Source organism: Pseudopodoces humilis, chromosome 3 (genome assembly GCF_049639895.1).
Source record: "Pseudopodoces humilis isolate 2021_Gansu_Grassland_sample_001 chromosome 3, ASM4963989v1, whole genome shotgun sequence".
NCBI classification, from domain to species: domain Eukaryota; kingdom Metazoa; phylum Chordata; class Aves; order Passeriformes; family Paridae; genus Pseudopodoces; species Pseudopodoces humilis.
The window spans coordinates 66,068,806-66,093,179 of NC_142202.1; the positions used below are offsets into that span (position 1 = coordinate 66,068,806).

The 24,374-nt window shown below is 39.1% G+C and overlaps 1 protein-coding gene across 3 annotated transcripts in view; it reads right to left on the reverse strand.

The window, feature by feature from the left end:
- DSE (dermatan sulfate epimerase) overlaps window positions 1-24,374 on the reverse strand; it is a 34,643-nt gene that overhangs the window by 3,583 nt on the left and 6,686 nt on the right. For 2 of the 3 annotated variants that reach the window (XM_005518293.3, XM_088053316.1), the window contains exons 3-6: window positions 18,144-18,612; window positions 6,229-6,482; window positions 2,278-2,517; window positions 1,069-1,276 (exon numbers count right to left, since the gene is read on the reverse strand). In XM_005518293.3, coding sequence (XP_005518350.1) covers window positions 1,069-1,276; window positions 2,278-2,517; window positions 6,229-6,482; window positions 18,144-18,559 — 1,118 coding nt within the window. In that variant the 5' untranslated portion in view covers window positions 18,560-18,612. Of the gene's footprint in view, window positions 1-1,068; window positions 1,277-2,277; window positions 2,518-6,228; window positions 6,483-18,143; window positions 18,613-24,374 lie in introns of those variants that run through there. The other variant, XM_088053317.1, reaches the window with a different exon arrangement.

Below are 24,374 nucleotides of genomic sequence, written 5' to 3' on the forward strand. Positions count from 1 at the left end.
TTGTTTAAAAAGAAGCCTTAATTCCAGAAAAGGTTAAAATTACTATGATTTTATCTGTGGGAGTTAAAACAACAAAAATCCAACCCAAAACTTAACCTTCTGGCATTGCTTTTAAGCAACCAAAATAAACAAAACCACACTAAGCCTATGAACATTCCTGTTAGATGATTCCAGAATCAGATTTATTCTTACAACTAACCAGGAGCTTCTGGCAGGCCCTAGACAGTCCCAGAATTTCCATGAAGACAAAGGAGAAAACAGGATAGGATGAGGCTGTAGAGGAGAGATTCTGTATTCTGCAAGTAACAAGATGAAGGCTGCTTGGAGCATAACTAACATTCACTCTAACGTGCACATCATAATTGCAAACCAACAGATATTCAAAAAGATTTTTCTTGAAAGAGAGAGAGCTCCACTGACTCTTCAAAAGAGATTCTTGTTATTGCCAGAAACTAAGGGAATTCATATGTGCATCTAAAGCTTCTTGCGTCTTTTACTTTCTCACTTTTAGAAGACTGACATAGAAATTAGCACAGCTGTAAATGACATGGAAAAATATCCATCTAGCCATGTAGCATAGCATTTTTTCCAAGCATAACTTGCAAATTAGTGTGCAAATCCTGTCAACACTAGCCCTACTGCTTGGATTATTTAGCTTTTAAAAGAGAGTTTATACTATTTTACAGAACTTTTGAATGAAAACTATGCTTTAAATATTCACCTAATTCATAATAAAAGAACACAACAAGATTAAACCCCATTAGAATAGACCAAATTAAACATACAAGAAAATGTTCAGTTCCTTTGGAATGGCCTGTATTCTACGAAAGCAATAGAGAGTGGAAAGAAACCATAAAAGCGGATGTAGCACAAGAGCAGCGTGTTCCCTGTGGCAACCCATACTGTGTATCTGTGATAAGTGAAGAAGTTCTTCTGTGCCTCATGTCCTTGGGTGGCACATGGACAGCCTGAGCCCGGCCTCTGCGGTGCACATCTAAAGATAATGCATTATCACTGACTGCAAACAGCTGCGAGGTTCCTTTTGAGCCCACTCATTCCCTTTCATACCAGAGAAATTCAGTGTGGAGAGTGCACCACCTCTGCCCTTTGGATGGTGTGCCCGGGCCCTCCACCACTCGGTTCCTTCTGATCTGCTCTGCCAGCCAGTTCCCACTGCCATTGCGCATAACAAATTTGTCGAGAAACACCAGCTGACTCTCCGGCCCGTAGAACCAGTTATAGTTGGAATCCGCGATGGCCACAGTTCTCTGGAACCCTTGGGGAAAAGTGAAAAGGAATGTCAGAAAGAACAAATAAGCACACAAAGATGCTTTTGAAGAGTGTGACGCTGAAGCCAAATGGTGCAAACAGAAGCAGCCTTTTCAGATGTTTTTAGACCTGCTTGTAAATGAGCCGTAAATAGGTTACATAGGAGTGGTTTCCTTCTGCTGCAGCTAACTTGAATATTCACCTTTCTTCTTTGGCTTTGGGCTACAGACAGCCAAAGTACTACACAAAATGTAAGATGCAATCCACTCCTCTCCTCACTCAAGTCTGGAAAAGGTAACTTTCCCTTTACAATTTTTATGTGAATCTGTACTCTCCGAAGGAATAAACCTGAGGTGCCCCGGAAGAACAAAATAATCAGCTTCACCTTGAAACCATCAGTGTGAGTTCATTTTGCTCTTAGGAAAGGATGAGAGGAAAGGATGCTCTCCCCAAAGGATGCCTGAGGTTTCACATGGAGTCAGCACAATTCCTTATGTGCCTGCTCTGGCATACCAAAGCTGCATTCAGCCCCCCTGACATACATGGATAGATCTGGGGTTCCAAGAGAGTTATCTATGTTTTTTTAACCTGGAATCTGAGCAATATAAGTTCCTAATGAAGTGTCCTGCAAATAAACAACACAAGGGGTAACAGCTTTAAACCGAAAGTGGGTAGACCTAGTTTAAATATAAGGAAGAGATTAATTTCTGTGGAGATAGTGAGGCACTTGTTCAAGTTGTGGATGCTCCACTCCTGGCAGTGTTCAAGGCTAGGTTGGATGAGGCTTTGAGCAACCTGGGCTAGTGGAAGGTGTCTCTCATTAATAAGCAGTGATAAACAAGGATGTTACTATTTTGATGACTGTTGAAGGTAAAATCCAAGGAAATGGTTATTTTGAAAAAAATACAAGTAGAGTGCTGTTTTTAAACGGCCTGTTTCAAGTATGAAGCTTATTGCTGCTTCAAAAATAAAGAGATTCATCTTCTTTCATTCACCCAAAGGACCTACCTGGCAGGACAGTCCTGTACATAAATGCAAAGTGCTGTTTGAGCCAGGGGTGGCTGAAGTGGTTGATGTCAAAATGCCTTTGGACAAGAAACATGTACTGGAATAGCGATCTGGTTGTGTAGCTGCCATAAGCCACCCCTTCGTAGAGGGAGCCATCTGTGACCTCCTGCAGCAGGACTACTGACTTCTCCATGATTGCCAACACTTGCTTGGTCCACAAGTAAGCTTCCTGAAGGTAGCCTGAAAGAAAAGACAATGGTAAATGTAATTAAACACAACAGTTCACAGATGGTGCCCTCTGCAGTCCCACAGTGGGATCCTTCACAGCAAGGAATCTGCAGTGCAGGGGGTCTATAATACAACCTACTGCTGCAGTATCCCTGTACTTCTAGGGTGAAAAATAAAAGATTGTATTTAAACACAGCAAAACACGGTCACATGAGCATGGGAGAATCTATCAAGCACCTTTTGCTAATAGTATGGGGCTATGCCTTAAAACTTAAAAAGAAAATTTCCTTAATGCATTCAGGACATGCAAAAGAGGGAAGAGCCAAACCAAGACTACTGCATTTCAAATTAAAGGTGTATGAAGACAAACCAATGTCTCCACTAGAGGGCTCCAATAATGCAACAATTCTGATCGGTCGTTTTTCACTGGCAGGATCACCAGCATGGTAAGGAGATCCACAGAGACTAAACAAGTAAAAAAGTTCACATTTGAGCTGCAGTTAACTGATACTCTACTAACTCATGCCCTGTTTTAAGATCTGCTCTGTCCTATGTATATTTTCAACTTGTTGTACAACCTAAAGAGTTATCCAAATCGAAACTATTTTGGAAGATCTTTGCATGGGTAATTCCAAAAGTAGATTCCTCAATTCTAGAATAAAATTAATCTTCCAAGTAGATAAATTCTCAGCCTCCACATCTACAAGCCCTAAGCAGCTTTAGTTTTTCTAAAGAAAAGCATTTCAGAGATTTTACTATTTTGGTCTGCTCTACACAAATCAAGACCTGTGAAGAGGCCACGAGAAACCTTCTCGGTGCGAGTCTGCTTTCACTAAGCACAAGCATGAGGGCTTCAGCACGGCATTTATGTATTGCAGAAGTCAGCACATGGAACCCAGCAGAGTAAAGGCTACGTGCCTTCTCTAATTTTCTTTTGGATTGAGTAGCAAGAGAGAGGTAGGACTAAACAGAGGTCAACTGCCTTGTACTTCTACATGGCAACTTAGTGTTCTCCCAGCTCGAAGTGTCTGGACATAGATTTAATCAGACTTAATTCCACCCCATAACAAAGCCCAGCTGGCACATGTTGCACCCCACTACGTGGAGAAGCAGTGCCTGCTGAATGAAGCACCTGTGCCAGGCTAAGGGGGTAGAAACTACATTCAATCCTGTTACTCAGAGTGTTTCTTTCATCTCATTACCACCAACACTCTATTTATGCTCAGCAGAGTGATGAGAAATTCAGGCATCCTACTAGTCAAGGCTGCCAAATCCTGCTCAGTTAATAGAGACAGAAAAAAAAATACTGTCTAAGCAAAACAGACAACCTGAGTCTAACACAGTACTTTGAACGCCTGGCTGAAGAAAAAACTGTGATGGGGAAGGCCTGAACAACAGTGACAGTAGTACTACTCACTTCCACTTCACTCACAGCTATTAAGACACTCTTTCATTACTCTTCATGGAGTTGGCAGCACAGTGGTCTGTCAGAATAAAATCCTGAACGTTTCCACTCCTGTTTTCCTTTGTGACATAAAAGGGAAGCTAGTTTTTGACTGCTGCGAGAATGTTATTTGCCATGGTTCAGCACAGTGCCTTAACCATTGTAATGCATTAATGTTCTGTTTACTTAGGGTATATCTAAGCTATAACGCTGCACTAAGAGAATAATAATACATTAAAATGAAAAAAGTACAAGACTCAACACTCTGTCAGGCTACATGACAAACCAGAACAAATCTCACCTAAATTTAGCAGTATATAAACCATGTGTCTATACTAATATCAGGGCCTTAGTCAAGTTCCCATTTTGAACATCTAAGTGTCTAAGAGCAAAGACTTTACCATATGCACATGCCTAGACTTAACTTCAATTAGTTTCATTTTCATTCCTATGGCAAAATTTACATTCTTTTAAATTGGCTATTTATTCTCTTCAAGCTTCAATGGCTGAATTATGTTTAAACTTACTAGTTGGAATTTAAACCTTCTGTGAGAAAGGTCTACACTGGGATATATTTTTTGCAATTGCTATATATCTGATACAGAAGCATAATATGTTAATTCCTTTTCTCCCTCCTTTTTTTTTTCCTCCTTCAGATTAATTTTTTTCATATTGGACTTAGTTTGTGTTTTAATTTTAGACAAACAAAAAACCTCATTTAAGTTGATATTTAAAAAATTGAAGTTGCTCTATATCAAAACAATTTTAATTTAGAAATATAGAGTGTTTTCATTTGAAATATTACTACTATTTTCAAATTGCTCAAGAATTCATTAGTTTCCCGCTTCTTTCTTTCCTCCTCCCCCAAACACCATCACTTTAGTGAAAAAAATATTGCCCAACTTTGTAATATTTTCATTGTTTTTCACAAGGCAAACTTATGGTCTATATCTTAATAAAAAGCAGAATTATCTTGCAAACTGCCAGCTTTCTGCACCAACAAAGGCTTAGGGAAGGATGGAATTACACGAAGTTTAGCAAGCCCACTGAATAAACATGGCTGGAGACTTCAATTTGTGGAAGGCAAGGCAGGAGGATAGGGAATAACTTCCACACACACTCTTGATGCTTTTCAACATACTCACATCAGTCAGTGTGTTTGTTTTGACAGGCACTTAGCAAAAAAAATGACCCTCCAAACACAGTAGATGCCACAGTTTTTTGTCACACTTCTTTGGGCACCTGAAAGCTCCAGTGATGTGCAGATGTGCCTGTGCTTGGCAGGGCTGAGCAGCTTGGCAACACCACCAGCATCCAGAAACTAGATTTTCATTGACTTGCAGTGCATAAGTAATTCCATTGGGAATCATGTCTTCAAAATACTTACAGCACATATAAAATAATCACCTGATGAAATACTGGTTCATTCTTATGAAAAGCAGGAGCTGGCTCCATGACTTCCACCTCTCAGCTCTGAAGTAGCTCTGGGGTTTAAAGTCAGGATTGCTTACCTGCTTTCTCTCTCTCACTCTGTGACTTGCATTCTCCAGGAGGACAGGGATAGCCCCTTGACAGAGCAGGGAAAAGCTACTTGCCAGGGCATAACAAGGATGGTTCTATGTTCCCAAAGCAAAGAAGAAGAGGAAACCTGGCAGAAATATTGGTTGTGGAGTGCAATGGCAGAGTTCAGAGGGAAAAAAGTACAGCCTTGGGTATCTCCATAAAAAAAGGCTTTTGGGAAGAAAGGTCCTAAGCTGTGGCACTTGGGTGGATAAAGTTACACTTTTGCAGCTCACCCAGGTGACAGGACAGAAGTCTTGGATGAAATTCCAGGTTATCCTGTTGCCTGGCTCCCAGGTCAGAGCACTGGGTGTTTCTGACTGACTTTCATAATGCTTTGTGTAAGGAGTCCAAGTGCATCATTCTACATTGATAATCTACTCTGAAAGACACTGTCCATGAATCAGGACTGGACAAACTATACACAACGGGATTTTTAACTCTTACAGACCATCAGGTAAGAATTTCAGAATCACTTAGAAAAGTGAACATATATATATATATATATATATATATATATATATATATAATGCCTTGTACATCTGCCCACAGACTTTTGTTCTATTCAGTAAATTAAATTTTACTAAGCAGCAAAAGAGCAAATCCAATACTGCAGTACACTAAGAATCATTTTTATCAAATCCTGAACTTTGCTGCATAAGTGGCTGATTTGAGCTGGTATACTTCAGAAAAAAACATTCCTATGGCTTAGCACATACCTTGATTCATCAGAACCAGGCTTCCAGCCAGCAGGGCCACACAGTTGGTAGGCTGGTGGTTGTGAAGGTACTGGAAACCCCATCCACGTCTGTATGATGTTTCGTACATATATCCTGAGGCATTGGCAATCACTTCAAGAAATCTCTCCTGTTGAATCTTGCTAAGGTAGCTGTACAAGAAGTCATAAGCAGTGGCAAAACCAACCAAGGAGTGAGCAAGAGGGACTTCATCCCAGGGGGCATCCTTCACTAGCCTGTCAATAAATGAAGATGGCAATTAATTGAGTTTCACCTACTTCCTTTTCCCCCTTACTGTACTGTGATACGCATTTGACTTAAGGTCAAATCCAAAGTTAGATGATTCATGTTGAATTTTAACACAGTAGTAAGATACTTACCAAGTCTCTAAAATATTTTTTCCTATCCTAAGTATGGACAACATTAATCTTCAAAGCTCATAAACTTTATTAGAAAGATTAAGTTGCTAAATATTAGAAAAATATTTGAAATATTCTGGGTTTTGCTAGGAGAAAGGCAGAATAGCGATTGTACAGAAATCTAATCTATTTATCTGAAGAAAGATTCATGTCATTTTTGTCATAAAGTAATATGCCACGGTTTATACTCCTCCAACCTCCTGCAACAAATCTTTTTTCTTTTCCAAAGGAGTCAGTTGATGATAAATGGTGCCTATGAGACCAAAATTGTTTTTAAATTAAGTATAAAAAAACAAATCACTATACTGTTTTTTCATGTCCCAAATGCATTCAAGAACAGAAGTAGAGAAAAGGAAACTTAGTTTTACTACAGCTTGAATTAACATTCCTAATAAACACTGGGGTTTTTTAATGCTAAGATAGAAAAGAGGTAAAATGTTGCCAATACTCAAAAATTATTTTCTAGGAACCACAGGCTTGTTTCCAATGATTACACTGAACTTAGCAAAATAGTAAATTTTTATCAAGACTTTAGTTTTGCAGTACTTACAGTACTTCCAGGCCATGGTTGTACAGAAACGAAAACGTGAAGGAATACATAGTGAAAATAAACTTTTATAAACTGAAAAATCAGCAGTTGCTTTCATGCTTGTTCTTCTCTTTCACTTTTTTTTTGCAATCTATTTTTTATTACAGAAATGAATTTAAATTATCGAGATGAGTGTCCTACTGCAATCGGCAGAATGGTGAATGTTCCTGAAGGCACACACATTCCAGTTTCAACTACTCAATGACTCTATAAATATGATTACATCTTCATTTGTGTAAGCATCAGCATGAACAGATGAGGAAAAAAATCCCCAAAGAGTAAACTAAAACCAAAAAAATTCTGCTACAGAAGCATTTATTGGCATTCCAAATGCATTAAAAATACATGTAGAAATTACAACCATCAGCCTAAGCACTGCAATGATGGTAAAAGACAAGCAAGTGAAAAAAAAAATGACCATTAATTTTTATTTGAGCATATTTAAATCATAAGAAGGACTCAAGTTTGGCACATTCATACTCCCATGTAAGAAAACTCTCTGTATGCCTTTTGATCAGCTGAATTTCCAACAGTTTTAACTGTTTGCTGTTTCTCAGCTTTGATCCCATCTTCTGCTTGCAGTGAAGTTAAACATTCTTTTTTTCTTTTTTTAAATGAAATATTTAAATGAAATATTTGTCTCACAGATTTAAATGAAATACATCAATTTGAGTTATCTAGTTATTTGTCAATTCCAATTAATTCTCCATTTCTGCTTTCCTTATAATTGAAAAAGCTCTTAAAATGTTGTTGATCCTATACATAAAACTAAAGTTCCATTCTTTGCCAATTATATGCAAGACTCTGGCACCATGATTCCTGTCAGGAATCCTTTGACACAGAAAAATTCCTTTGATCAGCTGTATAATGAATCCTAATTTCCAAAGTATTTTTAGTTTCACTAAACCTCTGCATATTCAGAAATCAGAGTTCAAATAGGTACAGGAAATTTCACTCTAAAGGCATCTGCTTGGAACAATTACAAAGAGTTTGAGGCTAAGCTATACATTAGGGTAGAAGAAATGTACAATGAAAGAATTTGAACTAAATTAAAATATTTAATTCAAAGTTTAGAACCATTTCAACAACACACAAGCTACTAATTAGATTCTGTTTAAACCTGGTCTTTACCTGACTTAATTTAAAATGGGATTTGCCAGTGGAACTGATTTATTGTAACTTTCACTCTTAAGGTATATGCTAAGTTTATGTTTAGTTTCTAACAGAATACTACATCAAATTCTACAGTGTAAGAGCATGTAATAATCTCCATGGCACTGCTTCTGACAAAATAGAAACTAGTCTTCTACATGGGAGGAGATAAATTGAGAAGTTATAACTGCATTTAGGCTTGAGATCTCCTCAGGAAAGAAAACTAAACAAAAACAAAACAAACCCTACAGCCTTTCAGTGTAAAACCCCTTATGTTAGGCACCCTTATCATACATACTGACAGTTACCCAGCTTGGGTTAGACAAGCAATTTTGTCATAACTCCCCTCAAATTGCACTTCTGTACAGTTAAATCTTGTATAAAATTTCACAAAGGAGATACACACAAGGAATAATAGAGAAAATTAAAGATGATGATTTAACTATCTTAATTTCTAAGCACACAAACCCACAGTCAGCATCAGTTCTTAAGGTGAAACTCCTGAAGAAACAACCCTTTTGTTGCTATAAATCAACTTAACTTAGTTAACTTAACTTAGTTTCATGGGAACCAAGCAATGTACACCAAACATGTGGAAAATGATTCAAAAGAAGAATGGTCAAGTAGCAAGCATTACATGGTTTTTATATCTAAATTATGTTCTCACTTTTCAAATGCATCTCCCAGGGTCAGGCTTGGTAAATAGTCTGGCTGATAAACTGGGGGAAAGCACAGAGCCACAGGCATGCACTGAACATATGTGAAAAAAAAATGTTTTCAGGGCTATTAACTACAAAGAAAAGTGGTATGTATTTATACAAAGATAGGTAAAAACAAGCCAACACTTTGCCCTGTAAAAGCTGTTTTCTAAGCCACTCAAGACTAAAATTTAACATCAGAGAGTATGAACTTCAGTTTCACGATTGTGTCTGACAACAGCAAGTAACCTCTGCCTCAAGGCTGCACTAGCCTTGTCAGCCTCTAAAGGCATCTGATTTTACAAAAGCAAACAAACAAACAAATCCAAAGTAAATAAAAATATCTATAACTTTAATATAGAACAAATACTTAGTTGCAGACATATCTTTGAGCAAAGGCAACTGTTCCAAAAATTCTAAAATACATTTTAAATTCTAAAACATAAAGGCACCCCTACAGTACCTTTTTACACTTATATACCTGTACCTGTCAGTATAGGTATATTTGGAAGAGGTGCCTATCTGGAAACTTGAGGAGGCTATGAAAGAGCAAAAAGTCCTGAACAGGTTTGCTAACTCATTATCAAACTCCATAAATATCCAAAGCCATACTCATTGTTCTGCACAAAAAACTGCTGTCTGGACAAATCCTGTGAATGGCACAGGATAAAGACATGCCTGGGGTGTTCTTTAAAGTTTTGTTCATCTGTGTCCTATAAAATATTTTTGCTACTTTATTTTAAACATTTAGAGTTTGACATAAATCCTCCATGAAGAAACTAGAGAAATAAAGAGAACATGGATAAGGCTGGGATTATGGATAAGCAGTATGGTTTTCCTACATGTGTTGAGAATTTTAGCATGGTTTATCTGTTTTAGATTTGCCACCTTCTACAGTGAACAATGAATATGAAGAGGGGGATTAAGACCCTGTTTTCCAGTGATCAATTGACAACACCAAGAACCATCATGCATGCACCGCATTTGTTCTAGGTATACACAGCACCTTCATTAAATGCAATTCCAAGTTCTAAATAAGTATACCCTTTGCATAAAATTTTGGATGGAAAATAAAAGTCACCAGCACCAACAAAGCAAAGATCACTTCAACCTCTCAACTTCTTGAACCCACTCCTGGTGCTACTTCCTCTTCTCTCAGCAGAAACATGTGTTGCTAGAGGACACGAAGTATAGCGAGGGTTCTGAATATTACGCACTGCAACTACAGGTTTTCATGAGGCAAAAAGCCTTTATTCAGGGTCTTCTCAACCCTTTTATAAGGTGTTCCGACCCAGGTTATCTTGACTGGTGGAAGGAACAACACCTCCCCCATCCCATTGGTGGGACAAGAGAGAAAACACCCTCAGAACATCTGTGTCTTGTTTTGGGAAACCAAACCTTGTTTTTACACAACAGTCCTTGAGAGCAAACAGTTCTCAAAAAACTTTCCCTTGGGAACAATCAGCCCCTGAGAGCTTGAAATTCTCTCAGGTTCAGAAATCATGTCTACAAACGTGTTTCTGTGATTTCACACTATTCACTACCAGATAACTTCTTCCTTACTGAAAGCAGGGTCACCTGGGTTGGGGCAGTCCAAAACATGAATACAGACTGGGAGAAGAATTCACTGAGAACAGCCCTGCAGAGGTGGATTTTGGGGTTCAGGTGGATGAAAAGCTGGCCATGACCCAGTGATGTGCACCTGCAGCCCAGGACGCCAGTTTTTCTGGGTTCATCCAAAGCCGAGCGGCCACCATGGTGAGGGAGGGGATTCTGCTCCTCCACTCTGCCCTGGTGAGACTCCACCTGGGATGCTGCAAACTGCTCTGGGCTCCTCAGCATAAGAAGGGCATGGACCTGTTGGAGCGAGTCCAGAGGAAGCCAGAATGATGCTCAGATGGCTGGAGCACCTCTCCTATGCAGACAGGTTGAGAGAGATGGGGTTTTTCAGCCTGGAAAAGTATCCAGGGAGACCTTGCAGAAACCTTCTGGTACCTAAAGGGGGACATATAAAAAAGAGGTTTTTTGCATGGGCAGGTAATGGTAAGACATGGGGGAATAAACTAAAGAAGGAGATGAAGGATTATGAAGAAACTCTTGACTGTGAGGGTGGTTAGCCACAGGCACAGGTTGCCCAGAGAAGCTGTGGATGCCCCAAACCTGGAAGTGTTCAAGGCCTGGCTGGACAGGGCTTTCAGCAACCTTGTCTAGTCCAAGCTGTCCCTGCCCAGTGAAGGGGTTTTGGAACTGGAGGATCTTTAATGCCCCTTCAAACCCAAACACTTCTAAGATTCTATTAGCATTTTTCTCAGAAATACAAACCAAGAGGGAAAAAACAGTATCTGGCAGTTCAAGGCAGGGTTTAAATCAAACTCTGCTGCTCAAGTGAGTTCTTCGATCATGACCTGTGAGATATTTAGAGTCATCTTTCCTTCACTGTGTATTCAGGTCTTAAAACCAAATTGAAGTATATAAGAAAATAACACTCTTTAATCTGAGATATAGAATACCCTTCCAAGCAGTGTGAGAACTGATTTTCGGCCTCTAGGTCAACAACTAACATGGTAATAGTGCATGCAAAATGAACAATTAAGCACACCCTGACACATGCATTACACAAGTAATCCACATCCTGAATTTTAATGCTCCAAACTTTCCCATGACAAATTACTGCAGAATAACTCGTGGAGGAAGAGATTAAAGGAAAGATGTCAGTACTTGCTCCTCAGTACTGAAATTCTCAATCTTACCAAGTGCATGCAAAGAAAATGAGTGAGAACTCTTTTCTAATGGTGTAGAGGTGAAAATCAGTTCTAAGAGAGCCCTGTAGTGCATTTTGATGCCATCTACCTCAGATATGGTAGTCAGGTGTGAGCATGGTTGAGTTTAATGCACACTGAACGTCAAGTGTGGATGCAAAGGAGACGTGTAACGGGGCCAACTGACCTCTTGATTGCTTTTCCAATTGTACAGTCTTCCCAATGCCAAGGGCAATACCTTGGCACTCTTGCTATTGTCCTGACCCACTGCTGAGGGAAGGAGATACAGCTTTAAACCTCCCACCAGGCAAGAAAGAGAAATATTCTTCCATGGCTAGACAAAGCATACATATGAAGAGGGAGAACATCTTTCAAGGGGAATGAGACCACCAACATTCATTTTATAAACCAGACCAAATCTTAAACATTTTTCTTATGAAGTCTCCAAAACAAGGTATTATTTTTGTGCTCAAGTAGAATATTTTCTTAATAAATGGAGAAATATTCTACAATTTTTATTTTGGGAAGAAAAAAGAAGATTGAAAAAAACCAAAATTCTCATCTTTTACCTTTCTCAGATTTTTCTGGTTGGCCGCCAATGCAAAATCCCCATTATCCGCCCAACCATAGTGCTTAGTCCTTAGCAACAACAAAAAAATTGAAAATAAAAAACATACTCGAAAAACTGATTATTTATGTTTCTGTTCTCTAAGGTGAAACAGATTTACCCCTCTCTCTTTACCAGTCATGTTTCAGCAGCAGCCAATCTCACGTGCTTGTGTTCACTGCAGCTCAATTGACAGGAAGAAAGGCAAAGGAGTGGCTAAATGTAACTACATTCACATTAGTATGGGAAAAAAAAGGCAACATACAGACAGACATTTTAAGAGCTTACTATAAAAATAGAGTCGCACTGCTTAGGTGCTATGGGGAGGAAAGTAAAACTTCAGTTCCTTAAAATTCTTAATCTACTTTTTAACTGCTTTCCCTCTGTTTCCTCATAGGTCTATGATCATCATTCTGATCCTTCTAAAGCTTTTTTCAGATCTCTCATTTTTGGCTTTGATCACAAGAGAGTGCTTCTCATGGAGGGATTGCTTTTATGATGCTTCTGTGTTGACACATTAATAAACTAGAACTGACTCTGTTTTAGTTGTTCTCTCAGTGTCACATTAAGCAGACACAGAAATTTAACTGTGTTATTATTTTAGGAGATTGCCTCTAGCTCTTGTTTTAGCAAATTTTTATACCAGTCATGCCTCAAATGGAGCTCCCTGTAGCTACCACAGAGCGTCAGCACCAATTTATCTTCTATATCAATTTAGGTATTAAAGAAGCTCTCCAAAATCCAGCCAGCCATTTAATTTCACAGACATGCACAATTTCTATTTTTAAACACTACATATGTAGAAGATAAAAACAGCATAAGGATTTGATATTTCACTTACTAACATAACATATATTCCAGATATCAAATTCATCTGCCTACCCTTCCTTTTCTTTTTCTTCTTCTCTGTAGGAGACAGTGTATCAGCATCCTCCAAACTTCTTTTATATTAATTTTTATTTCACAGTCTTATAAAGCCCCCCTAAATTTTCTTTGAATGTGATTACTGGTTGATTAGAGTCAAACTGATGTTATAAATTTCTGGTGTCAGCACAGAGACTTGCTTTATTTTAACTTTGCATATATGAATTTATTTTAGTTAAATGATTATCCACATGTTTAATTATTTGCACATATCTATTTTTACCTTGTAATCTGTATTGTTCAACATCTAAGACTATCTGTATACTAACAGCAAGGGTCCTATAGGATGCTCCAATACTTTTTAATAAACAGTGACTAACAGGAGGCTGCATGTTTGCTAGTTTATGAGAAAGCAGCAGAAAGGTCACAGATTTGTTATGCCAAAGCCTCCTGTTAGCTTCTCCTTGGTTGCTGCTATTTCTCTGGAATGTCTGCATGTGCTTGACAGTAATTATCTGCCCCATGAAACCCACAGAGCCACTGTTAAATCCCACACCTTACTGCACATTGGTACATACTTGTCTTTAAAAATGGGACATCAACTATGTGCAAAAAACCCCAAAACAAACCCACAAACATCTCTTTCTGGCCATCGCAAATCAGAACATCTCTCTTGCTACAAGAAGGGTGCAGAATTTGTGAACTCCCAAGGCATTTGTTCGTAAGGTGGGCTTAGTAAAGAACTGAGTTTTTCACTGCTTGGTCCAAAACAGAGAATCTGACTGAACTGTTACTCCTGCACAATGTGTGACTCTGATTACATCATTCTGCTCAGCACAGAACGGGACGAGCCAGCGGCATATGGAAAGAATCATGAGCACAGATCTCCTCGGCCAAAACGCCCTTCTGGTGGGGAGTGCTCTAGGGGCCAGTCAGAGATAAAATGCCAGAAAACACATCAATATCCTCTGTTCCCTCTTAAAAAAGGTAATACAACTCAAATATAAGGACAAACTTCCCATAGGATTTTAGACAGTATCTAGATATCCAAGCCGTGGAAAACCAAGGAGTTTATTTAATACCAGCTTTTAATATTTTTACAGGCAAAACCATTAATGCTCATTTATTTCAACTAAAACATTAATGCACGTTTGTTTGCTGTTGCTAGTCTCCAAAACAGTGTTGTTCCCATATCATTTTTGGTGATTGTTATAGTTAGCTGTTACCCAGTGCCTCTGTGTTTATTTTAAAATGTAAACCTACTCCAGGATGTAGCCATTAGGGATGCTCTGCTAATGAGCAGCATGCCTATCAGCATGGGTTGTTATGACAAACGGCTCAGCCTCTGTTAGTTGACACAAATGGGAACTCAGTTATGGAAGTACTTTATTATGTGACATAAAATGACTATTTTAATAGATGAGAAAGGATCAGAGCTCTTAATTACATGCCCCTTCCATGTATATATCAATTACCAGTAGACTTTCTCATAATTGTATCCTGGGATATTGAATGATATCTGGACTACTGAGGATTCCACTAATGTAAAGAAGAAATTTAAAATGTCAGTCTCCTCAATCTCCTAGCATTCTGGAACGAATAACCAGTGACATTCTAAACCATATTTCTTTTATTCAACTACTGCACATGCTAAAAACATACACTTTTGTTTTCTGGTGAGGCTTAAATTTCACTTAACATTGTCACAAAAACTAGAGGAAACTCATTAAGATGATTTATTTTTTTTTATAAATTCTAAAGCTATTTTAGAGTCAATGCCATGACAGCAGAAGTCAAAAGAAATCCAGATTATACCGCTGAAAGAACTAAGCTGTCAATGCCAGATTTAACTTTCCAACATGCTGATGAATCTGTCAGTGATAAAAAATATATTTTTCCAGAAAATTTATATGTCAGTCTTGGCACCTACATTACTGAAGAGGTCTAAGGAGAGGCCTGTTTTACTTGCCTTACTGATACCTCTTTGGAAAAACACTCCTTCCTGATGAAATAAATAGTTGTGGCAGATCACTCTTCTAACATGCAAGGTGCCAAGGGCAGGCAACATCAAGACTGCTCCTTCTTTCCACCCTCCTGATCAGAGCACGTGTGCCCTCAAATTATTTAATAAGGACAATAATCATAATATATCATCCAGAATGATGTTTTCCCAAAGGAAAATACTGAGGAAAACCAAACATGCCTAGATAGACTGGACAAAAAATTCCACTACTGTGACACTGCCAGAACAGCTCACATAATAGCCACAACTCATATTTATCATGTTTATTCTCCTAGTCTGATCCTAAATGGAGAAGTGCATGCAGTAACATTTTCTGGTACTTTTAAGTTGACTTTCTTAGGAAAAACAGATTTACATAATCTATCTGCCCAGTCCTTCAGCCTCTGAACTCAGTCTATTTGAGCAAAGCCAGACAGTGCAGTACATGCCTCAGAGATGTCCCATTCCTACTTTTCTGAAAACCACTGTTGGACGAGGGAGACAGATCTATATTATTGCCACCACCGATGGGGCTATAGCGTAAACTCCATGCTGACAGCATTCAGACATAAGTTCTCAGGGGGGAAAGAAAAAAGGAAACCAGATCCATGTTTCTGCCACAGCATTTGAAGGGCTGGCCAGCTGGAGGTTATACAAAGGGCAGCTTAGCCCAGCTCTACTGCCTATGTTTACAATTTCCTCCTGCACTTCCACCAGTGCTAAGCACATTGTAGCCACTTCTTTTGCAAAGCAGAGAACCCTGATTAAACCTTGACTGATTTCTGAATGGGATGTCTACATCAGAGGGGAAAAATGGCAAAAGTATGGTTTCTCTTTCACCAAGGTAATGCAAGATACTTGCTTGAGAAAAAACAGTAGCTGGAGGCAGTAAATAACGTCAAAGCCAAGTGGAAATGGGATATCTCTTTGGTTCTGATTGGTATCTGGTCAGCTGGGACAAAGGAGAGCATTATAACAAGGGACAGAACAACCACAATTAATCCAGGTCAGGAATCACAGGACATAAGGAAATTAAATAACATTGAGACAGACAGTGACATGTAGGAAACTGAAAAAAAAAAAATGCAAACAAGTTCTCCTACTCAAAATAATGCTTTCCCCTCTTTCTTATTTCATTAAAACAGATGGCCATGTAACTATACCCTACCCAAAACAAGTTAAGAAAGAGTGTGAACAATGAAACTAAGGAGGAAGGTGTTGACTTTGGAGCAGTCTGTCTCCTGTTGGAGATGGTCACACATCCTCGGATTCACCTCTGTAAGCTATAGCCCTCTGTCAGTGTGCCAGGAGAAACACACAGTGTATCCAGAGCTGAGACTGAAGCTTTGTATTGCTATGCTTCAGTGGAAGATTTTGGAAATTCCCACTGCTGTTGAGACAGTATGTTCTTCCTAAGTCTCACATGTCCTCTCTTCTGTGACATGCAGGCAATATACGGCCAGCGCGTCCCTTCTGTCTCCCATCACTTCTTTTGCTCTAGCTCATGTATTCCTGCGGCATTCACCATTTTAACACTTAGTGCAAGGGAACCCAAACACTATCATGCCTTTTCACTCATGTCCATCAGGAGGATATAGATCCCAAGCTATGCTAGCTCAAATCCAACATAATTCCAGTGAGGGCCCATGGAAGGATAACATTTATAGTTGGTTACTAGAAGGTAAGGATTAGTAGTTTGAGCAATGAATACTGCTTGAATAGTTAATGCTTCTCTTCCTGTGCTGACTTGAATCTTGACTCAGACTTCTGCAGAGCTGATGTCACCACATAGCTGTAGAAGAGCAGCTACCACAGCAGGGAGCAGTGTCCCATCTTGCTCCATCTCACTGCTCTGGGCAGATGCCACTGTCCTGGAAAAGCCCACATTCCTGTCCTCTGACCTATTCACAGTGATAGCAATCCTGGAACCTAGTCTGCAAGGTGTACCATGTGGCAGCTGCTGCAGGGAGGTACGGGAAATGCATCTGCCTGAGCAAAAAGTGGACATAAATTGCAGGTGGGTATGAAAAGGAGCAGACCTTGGGGTCTCAACTCTAGAATCTCTCCTACACTGAGAACAATAACTTCTGTCCCCCAGAAAGAGTGTGGTACAGAGAAGACAGAGTAATCTGTAGGGATGACAACTCACATCCAGAGGAAATTAATCCAGGAGGTGGTCATCAAAACACCAGTTACTCGGGCAGTTCCAGTAATCAGATGGACAACTGTCATGTCCTAGTATGTCTTAAGGAGTGGCCCAAGAACCATGCAGCCAAATGAAGCTGCCAGTCTGAACTACAGCTCAGACACATGCTCAAACAGACTGCAGAAGCCCAAGAGTGTAATTTTTACCTACACCTAATTACACCTTTTTCATAGGCCCTCCCCTTCCTAAATTCTTCACAAGGAAGAATTAATTACCTAAAAGATATGTAAGAATCTGGGAGAAAAAAAAAAAAAAGTAACTATTTTAGCATTTCTTGCCACAAACCAGATGTGAAACTCTTCCTTCTGATTGAGAGTGGGTCTGGATTACTGTTTTTCTTTACAGCAAACAGGGTGGTACACAAAGGATCATGCTCCTCTCAGCATCAACTTTCAAGAAGATAAGTCCAGTGAAGGTGAAAAGCTGTGTGTCACTGCTGGTCCAGATGAGGGTAAATGCATTCAGCACGTTAGTCACTGTTAAAATGATTATTAGTACAACTGACATAATTTAAGCAATTCACTCATCCACTCACTCCTCCAACTGTAAGCAGCTTATACAGTAAGAACAACTTAAAAAAAAAAAAAAGACAAAAATCTACCAACTAGGCTGAGCCGCCATCCTCTCCATGTAATCCTTGGCCATATTGATGGCCTCCATGTTTTCAGGGAAGAGCACACAGAACATTGCCAGGGCCCCAAGGTTGTTGCCGTAAATTTCATTCCAGCGAGCGCTGAACTCCTTCGGGTCCCAGGGAGGAAGGTACTCCAGGGGGTTCGACAGCATGGTTTGCACTGCTTCAATCAGACGAGCCGCAATGTGCTGGTGCGTGGTGCTGGCCTGGAGCCGCAGAGCCTCCACGTCCCCCTTGGAGAAGTAGAGCATGGGGTAGCTGTCGTAGTTGGCATTGACAAAAGGAACCATCGTGTCTCGCTCCTCCCTGGCGCCGCAGGCAAAGGCGAAGCAAACCGCGTGTATGAAAAACACACTTGGGGCTCCCCGTGTGTGAGTCCTCATTGTGGCATCAGATCTCCAGGTCTCAGTGGCAGCCAAACCATCTTTGAAATGTCCTGTGGTAGATGGACATGAAAGAACGAGTTAGAAAATGAATCTGTGAGACACCATCATTCAGGCGCCTCTCTAGGAAATACGATTCCATCTAAAATTCTTCAGGTGTCTTTCAAATCATTTCTATATGAATGCTTCAGACAAAACGTCTGCAGAGCAATTCACCCGAGAGAAAAAGCTGTACACTTTGAAGAATGCCCCTTCCTTCCCACACCTTGCCCTCTAGTAGTTGATACCAGCTGAAGGGACATGACAACAGCTCTTGTACTCGAAATCTCAAATAATTGCAACAGTGCCTAATATGAAGCAGCGCTGACTGTACTGGCAAGTGGGGAAGGCCGGGAAGGGAGGAGGAAGGGGGAGAGCAGGGAGGTGGCGGCAGCCAAGCCTGCGTGCTGCCTTGGCTGATGTTAGCAGCTGGAGAGAGGGAAAGATGAGGAATGCTGGAGGTTTGTGCAGGGGTCACTTTATACCAGGCTTGAGGCCTTCGGTTCTGACACGTCCTCATTTCAAAAAAAAAAGAAAAAAAAAAAGAGCAAGTCAGGAGTCAAAAAGGGAAACCAGTAAGTGGCAAAGTCCTAGAAAATCAGCTGAAATACTTTGACTTCTGGGCATTTAGGGGTTTGCATTATTAGTATTTTTTTCCAAGGGGCTTTTCATTTTACACGTGGAGATTTACTGCCATTTACCAAGAAGACTTAACATTGAATTAAAATGCATATTCTTTTATGTACATTACCTCTTGAAATGTGCTCAAATGGGAAATCTATGCAGAGGCAAATGCAATTTAAACATAGTACATTACTTTGTAGAAATTACCAACTATCTGGCCTAAAGTCACAGATAAAACATAGCCAAGATCCCCTTGAGGAAAGCCAGCAAATTCCTAGAATTCTTACGAGGGAAAAGGTTATGGAAAGCAGGCTCAAGTGAGACAGTTTTATGTAAATAATGAACAGTAGTTTTCAATTATTAAAAGGAGAAATAGAAGGAAAGGAAACTTAAAAACAGATACATTTTTTTTCTCCCATGGAAAACCTGTTTCATAGGATTCAGTCGTAAAACTTGTAGGAAGTTAAAGTACAAAGCAACCTTTTACTTCTCCCCATAGGTCCTTATTCCATAGCTGAAATTTTCTACTAGAAACTGAGGCTGCAAAAACCGTACTTAGAGGCCCACATCCTGCTTCAACAAAGTCATTGATATTAGAAAACTTTGACAGACAAGGACCCTTCATGCCTACTGGGTGCCCAGACCCTCTTGATTTTTGTGCTTGGATCCTAAAATTAATTTGTGAGCAAACATCTTTGGCCAAGAAATACATCATTTCTTGTGAATTCCTATCTAGGGCACAAATAGTATTGTACCCTGTAACTGCTTAAAATGATCAATTACAGTGAGCAGCATAATTGCTTAAACAGAGCATAATGGAAGATGACATTTTCTCAGTATTTTAATGCATTTTACAAGTACATTTTGCCCTGTTTTTGATGTAAACTAATTGTTACAGGACACATTATCACAGGCTGGTTTATTTGGAAACACTTTTACTGTATCTACATAGACTCTCACCACATACACACATGAAGACAAATGCACCATAATTTATCCAGACATACTCAAATCTACTGTATTCTTCTCTATGCTGAAGCAAACTATATATTTTGACACGAAGGAGGTAAAACCAGCCAAAGCAATACATAATGGTTGAAACTATGTAATTTTTGTAATTGATGAGAAAACTGCTTTGTCACAATAATAAAAAACACCTCTACAGTTTTCTTCTAAAGCCTCTGTGATCCTTTAGAACTGTGAGCAGGGGAAGGAACCTAAAAAACACTCAAAAAAAACCCCAACAAAAGACTAAAAATGCTTATAGCTTTTTCTGTGTTAGGCATTTATTGAAAAAAATTTCTTGGCTTACACAAGCAAAAAAAAACCCCAGCTAGCAGTAAGGACTTCATGCATTCTTTCCTTTGGTTTGATTTCTGTAAGTACTTCTGCAAATCAGTGAGAATTAAGAATATGCATAAATTTAGGGATGGTTTTAAGAGTTCCCTAAATTAAGTTATTTCTGACCAACGATTAGGGAATATACAGCAAGGTTTTCCAGAACTCCTTTGCAAATCTGAACACACATTTCCCAGCATTACACCATCATCAAACACATCCAGTGTTGACAAAAAGTCATAGTACTCTTAAGCATTCAGTAGCTTCCCATGTTTTCACTCTTTATTAATGCACACATTTCACTCAGAAAGTAAACCCTTTTTGTTACCTTTACATGAGAAGGAACCACTGCACCACATTGTTTAGGGTAACAACAGAATAACTGGAAAACCAGCCTATTGTATATTCATTCAGAGTCAAGATCTGGAAGAAACTCAATAGACAGTGACAAAAGCAGGAGCACAATATCATTTATTCTTGGTTAAATTATACTGACATCCTTGCTATGATATGAAGACAGTAACTCACAACAGTCACAACTCACTAAGGACAGTGAGCCCTGCCCCAGTAACTTTGCAGGGCTCAGCCTGGTGTGACTGAGGGATGGGAGAAGGCAGCTGGAGAGGAGTACACCTTCCTTTCCATGCTAACCCCTGAACCTTGATTATCAGCGAAGCTTAGGTGAAGCTGGATCTGTGCAAATCACTGTCCACACCAGCTCCAGCTTACCAGTTGTATGTGAACCTGTTACAAGTTTGCCTGATACACAGGGCTTGAAAGAGTTGGAGTCTGGGCCTTCTGATCATTTAATGTGCATTCACAATACCACTTTTTAAAGCTAAAGGAATTTCTTACTCTCATATTACACTGCATCATTACCATCCACATCTTCCAAGAAAAACTTTACCAAGCAACTCAACCTTTTCTGAAAATGAGGGGGTTTTATTCAGTTAGGAAACCATGATCTGATTAAGTATTAAAAATTAAAAGGAGAAGCAAGGATGCTTGCCCATGGAAGAAAATGCTATTATACAGTGTGCTTTGAAAATGTTGTCATTTAGTTCTAGATTGAAAGAGCACTTTGCATGATTTCCACTGCCAGCAGAAACAAACAGTAAAAAACATCAATTATTCCAGAAAAAAAAAACCCAAATCAGATTAAATCTTAACAATTTTAGTTCTCCCCCTCTGCATTACTGGTAGATATTCAGCTGTAGAAAAAAAAAAAAAAGTATTGTAAAACTGAAACCACTAACTGAACTAAACATTGGTTTATACCAATATATAAAGATAACTTTACCAAATAAATTATTTAAAAGAAAGGAAAGGCCCATTTACTCCTGCCACATGTGCACAGAAACATTGCTTCATCAGTGAGAGCAGTGGAGTGAGAGGGGCAGAGGAGGAGGGAGAGGAAATGATGGCACTGTTACAATCACCAACTTGCACAACTGTCCTTGCAGAAGTCTGACCTTCTTGTGGATGATTAAAAATTAAAAACAGGTAAAGAACTGTGGTTTTCTGTAGTATCAGTTCTGAAGAGCCACTCTGCTTTGTAGCTGCTTTTTCCTGGGACCAAACTTAAAAAACAGAAGTTGCAGATGTCTCTGCTGCCATCTCCCACGTTAGCCACGACTCATCTCTGACATGGACACCTTGTCAACATTTACAGTCAGGAACAAAAAAGCTGGGATTTCAGGTGACTAAAACTTCCACAGACTGGAGGCATTACAACACCACAGATTATTCAGGTTTCTGAATAAAAGATCTTCCCAAAGCCCAGGGCTGGGACGTGAACACATCAGACTCTTTGTCTTCTTTTGGGAAGCTACTATTTTCCACAAAGGCTAAGTTCTCATTATCGCTACCTGAGATACCTGAGAAACAAATGCTTGCCTAAAAAATGTGTTCAAATATTTAAACGAAAATCTGTTCCACCATACTGATGAAAATCAAATCTTCAGGTTCAGTGTGCAAACTTTTACCTTAGAAAACGACCTCTGAGTCAGCATGGACTTATATTTCATAGTTTCTTTGCACTTCATAAATGATTGACAGTGAAAATGAACTTTTTTAACGCAATTTTTTCAATGCTTGTAATATTATAACATGCAGTTTCATTCTGAACAACAGTGTCACTACAGTTTTGTCACAAATTACAAGAACTAGTATTAAAACTAAAATAAGTAATTTTAGAACCCAGTGCTAAAACAGGTAATAAAGTAATAGATTTTTCAACAAGAAATGGTCAACCAACAGCAACCAACAGCAGTTGCTGTCCCACCAAAAATGTGAAATGAATAGGTAACATTGCAATGAGAGGTGAGTGGAATATTGTTCCATTAAATGGAGAGGGATGTGCTACTTTTTGTCCCAGTGGTGACAACTGCCAAAAAGTAACACAAGAAGAGGTAGGTTAGATCACAGCAGAGAAAAGCAAATTTCTGTAGGATCTCTTTTTTTTGCACTTTGTCCAAATATCTGAAATATCTTTTCACACACATTGCAATTGATTTTGTTGCTAATGAGAGGAGCAGAATCTATAACATGGAATATATCAGCTGGAAATTTTGGTAAATTTATATAATGGTAGCATTTTAAAATCATGACAGTGACATCAACTAAAGAGCTGTTTTGTTCAACAAAGTCAGTTTCACCACCAGTCTAAATATTTTGCAGACATATTTAAAAATGGGAGAGCAATTTAGTCTTCTAACTGAATTCAATGACATTCTGGTCCTAAAAAATGCAGGGTAAGTCCATGAAAACAGAGAGATGAAAGGGTCAATGGAAACTAATTCCAATATATATATTGCCATTTGGTTCCAGAAAACCATATCCAATACAGCATAATTAGGAGCATGATGGAGCAGAACCAATAAAGCTATGAGCTTATTTTTGTGCTGTAATAATCACAATAAATCTGTGGACTGAAGTCCCAAACTGTATAGCTTCTACATCAGCAAGCAGTACTACTGAGACCCTTTCAAAGCTGTGGGGCAGGACACCAGGGTGGGAAACTTCCATGTCCCAAGAGTCAGGAGCAGTCAGGAGTCATTCACTGACCTTTTGGTTGGTGAGCCAAAATCAGTGACTATCTGGCTTTCCAATAAAAATACTAGGAAGGTGTAAAAATCACTGCTTAAAACTTGAAAAACACCTATTACGACCTTAACCACCAGGGGACATTACTTCATTTCTTCCTCTGATTTTTTCACAATGAAAAACATACTACAATTATATAATTTCAAAGGTATTTCAAAACTTAAATACTGGAATCTCAAATATAGCTCAGAATTACATCTGCCATAAACAAAGTACAGCTGAGGTACCCAGGTGTTAGTATTGCACTTGTTCTGAAATGATCTGAAATACCTTGAAAGAAGCTTTGTATCAACTTTTATGTCTGACTAACAGCTGTGCTATGAAAATCCCAATGGCAACCACAAACAGCCAGTTCCTATAGGGATTATCAGTATATGCCATCATGTCAGAAGTCAAGATTTAAACTCATGTCTGTCCTTTGATCTAACACAAAATTAAATGGATCTGTGTAGAGCAGTGCACAGCTGTGTCAGACCGTAATTCCAGGAGAATGGAAGGTCGCATTGGCTCTCCACCATGCCAGGTAAGACAGCAACTGCAAAATATTTTTATAAATTCACAGTAGGATGCATAGGACATCTGTGATGGAAGTGCATCTGCTAATTCCTTTCAGTTAAAAGCTTATTTGTCTGTTTTATCACGATATATATATATAGAAATTAACAGGGTATAGACACACACACAGAATGCAAAACCTTCTCTCTGCCTC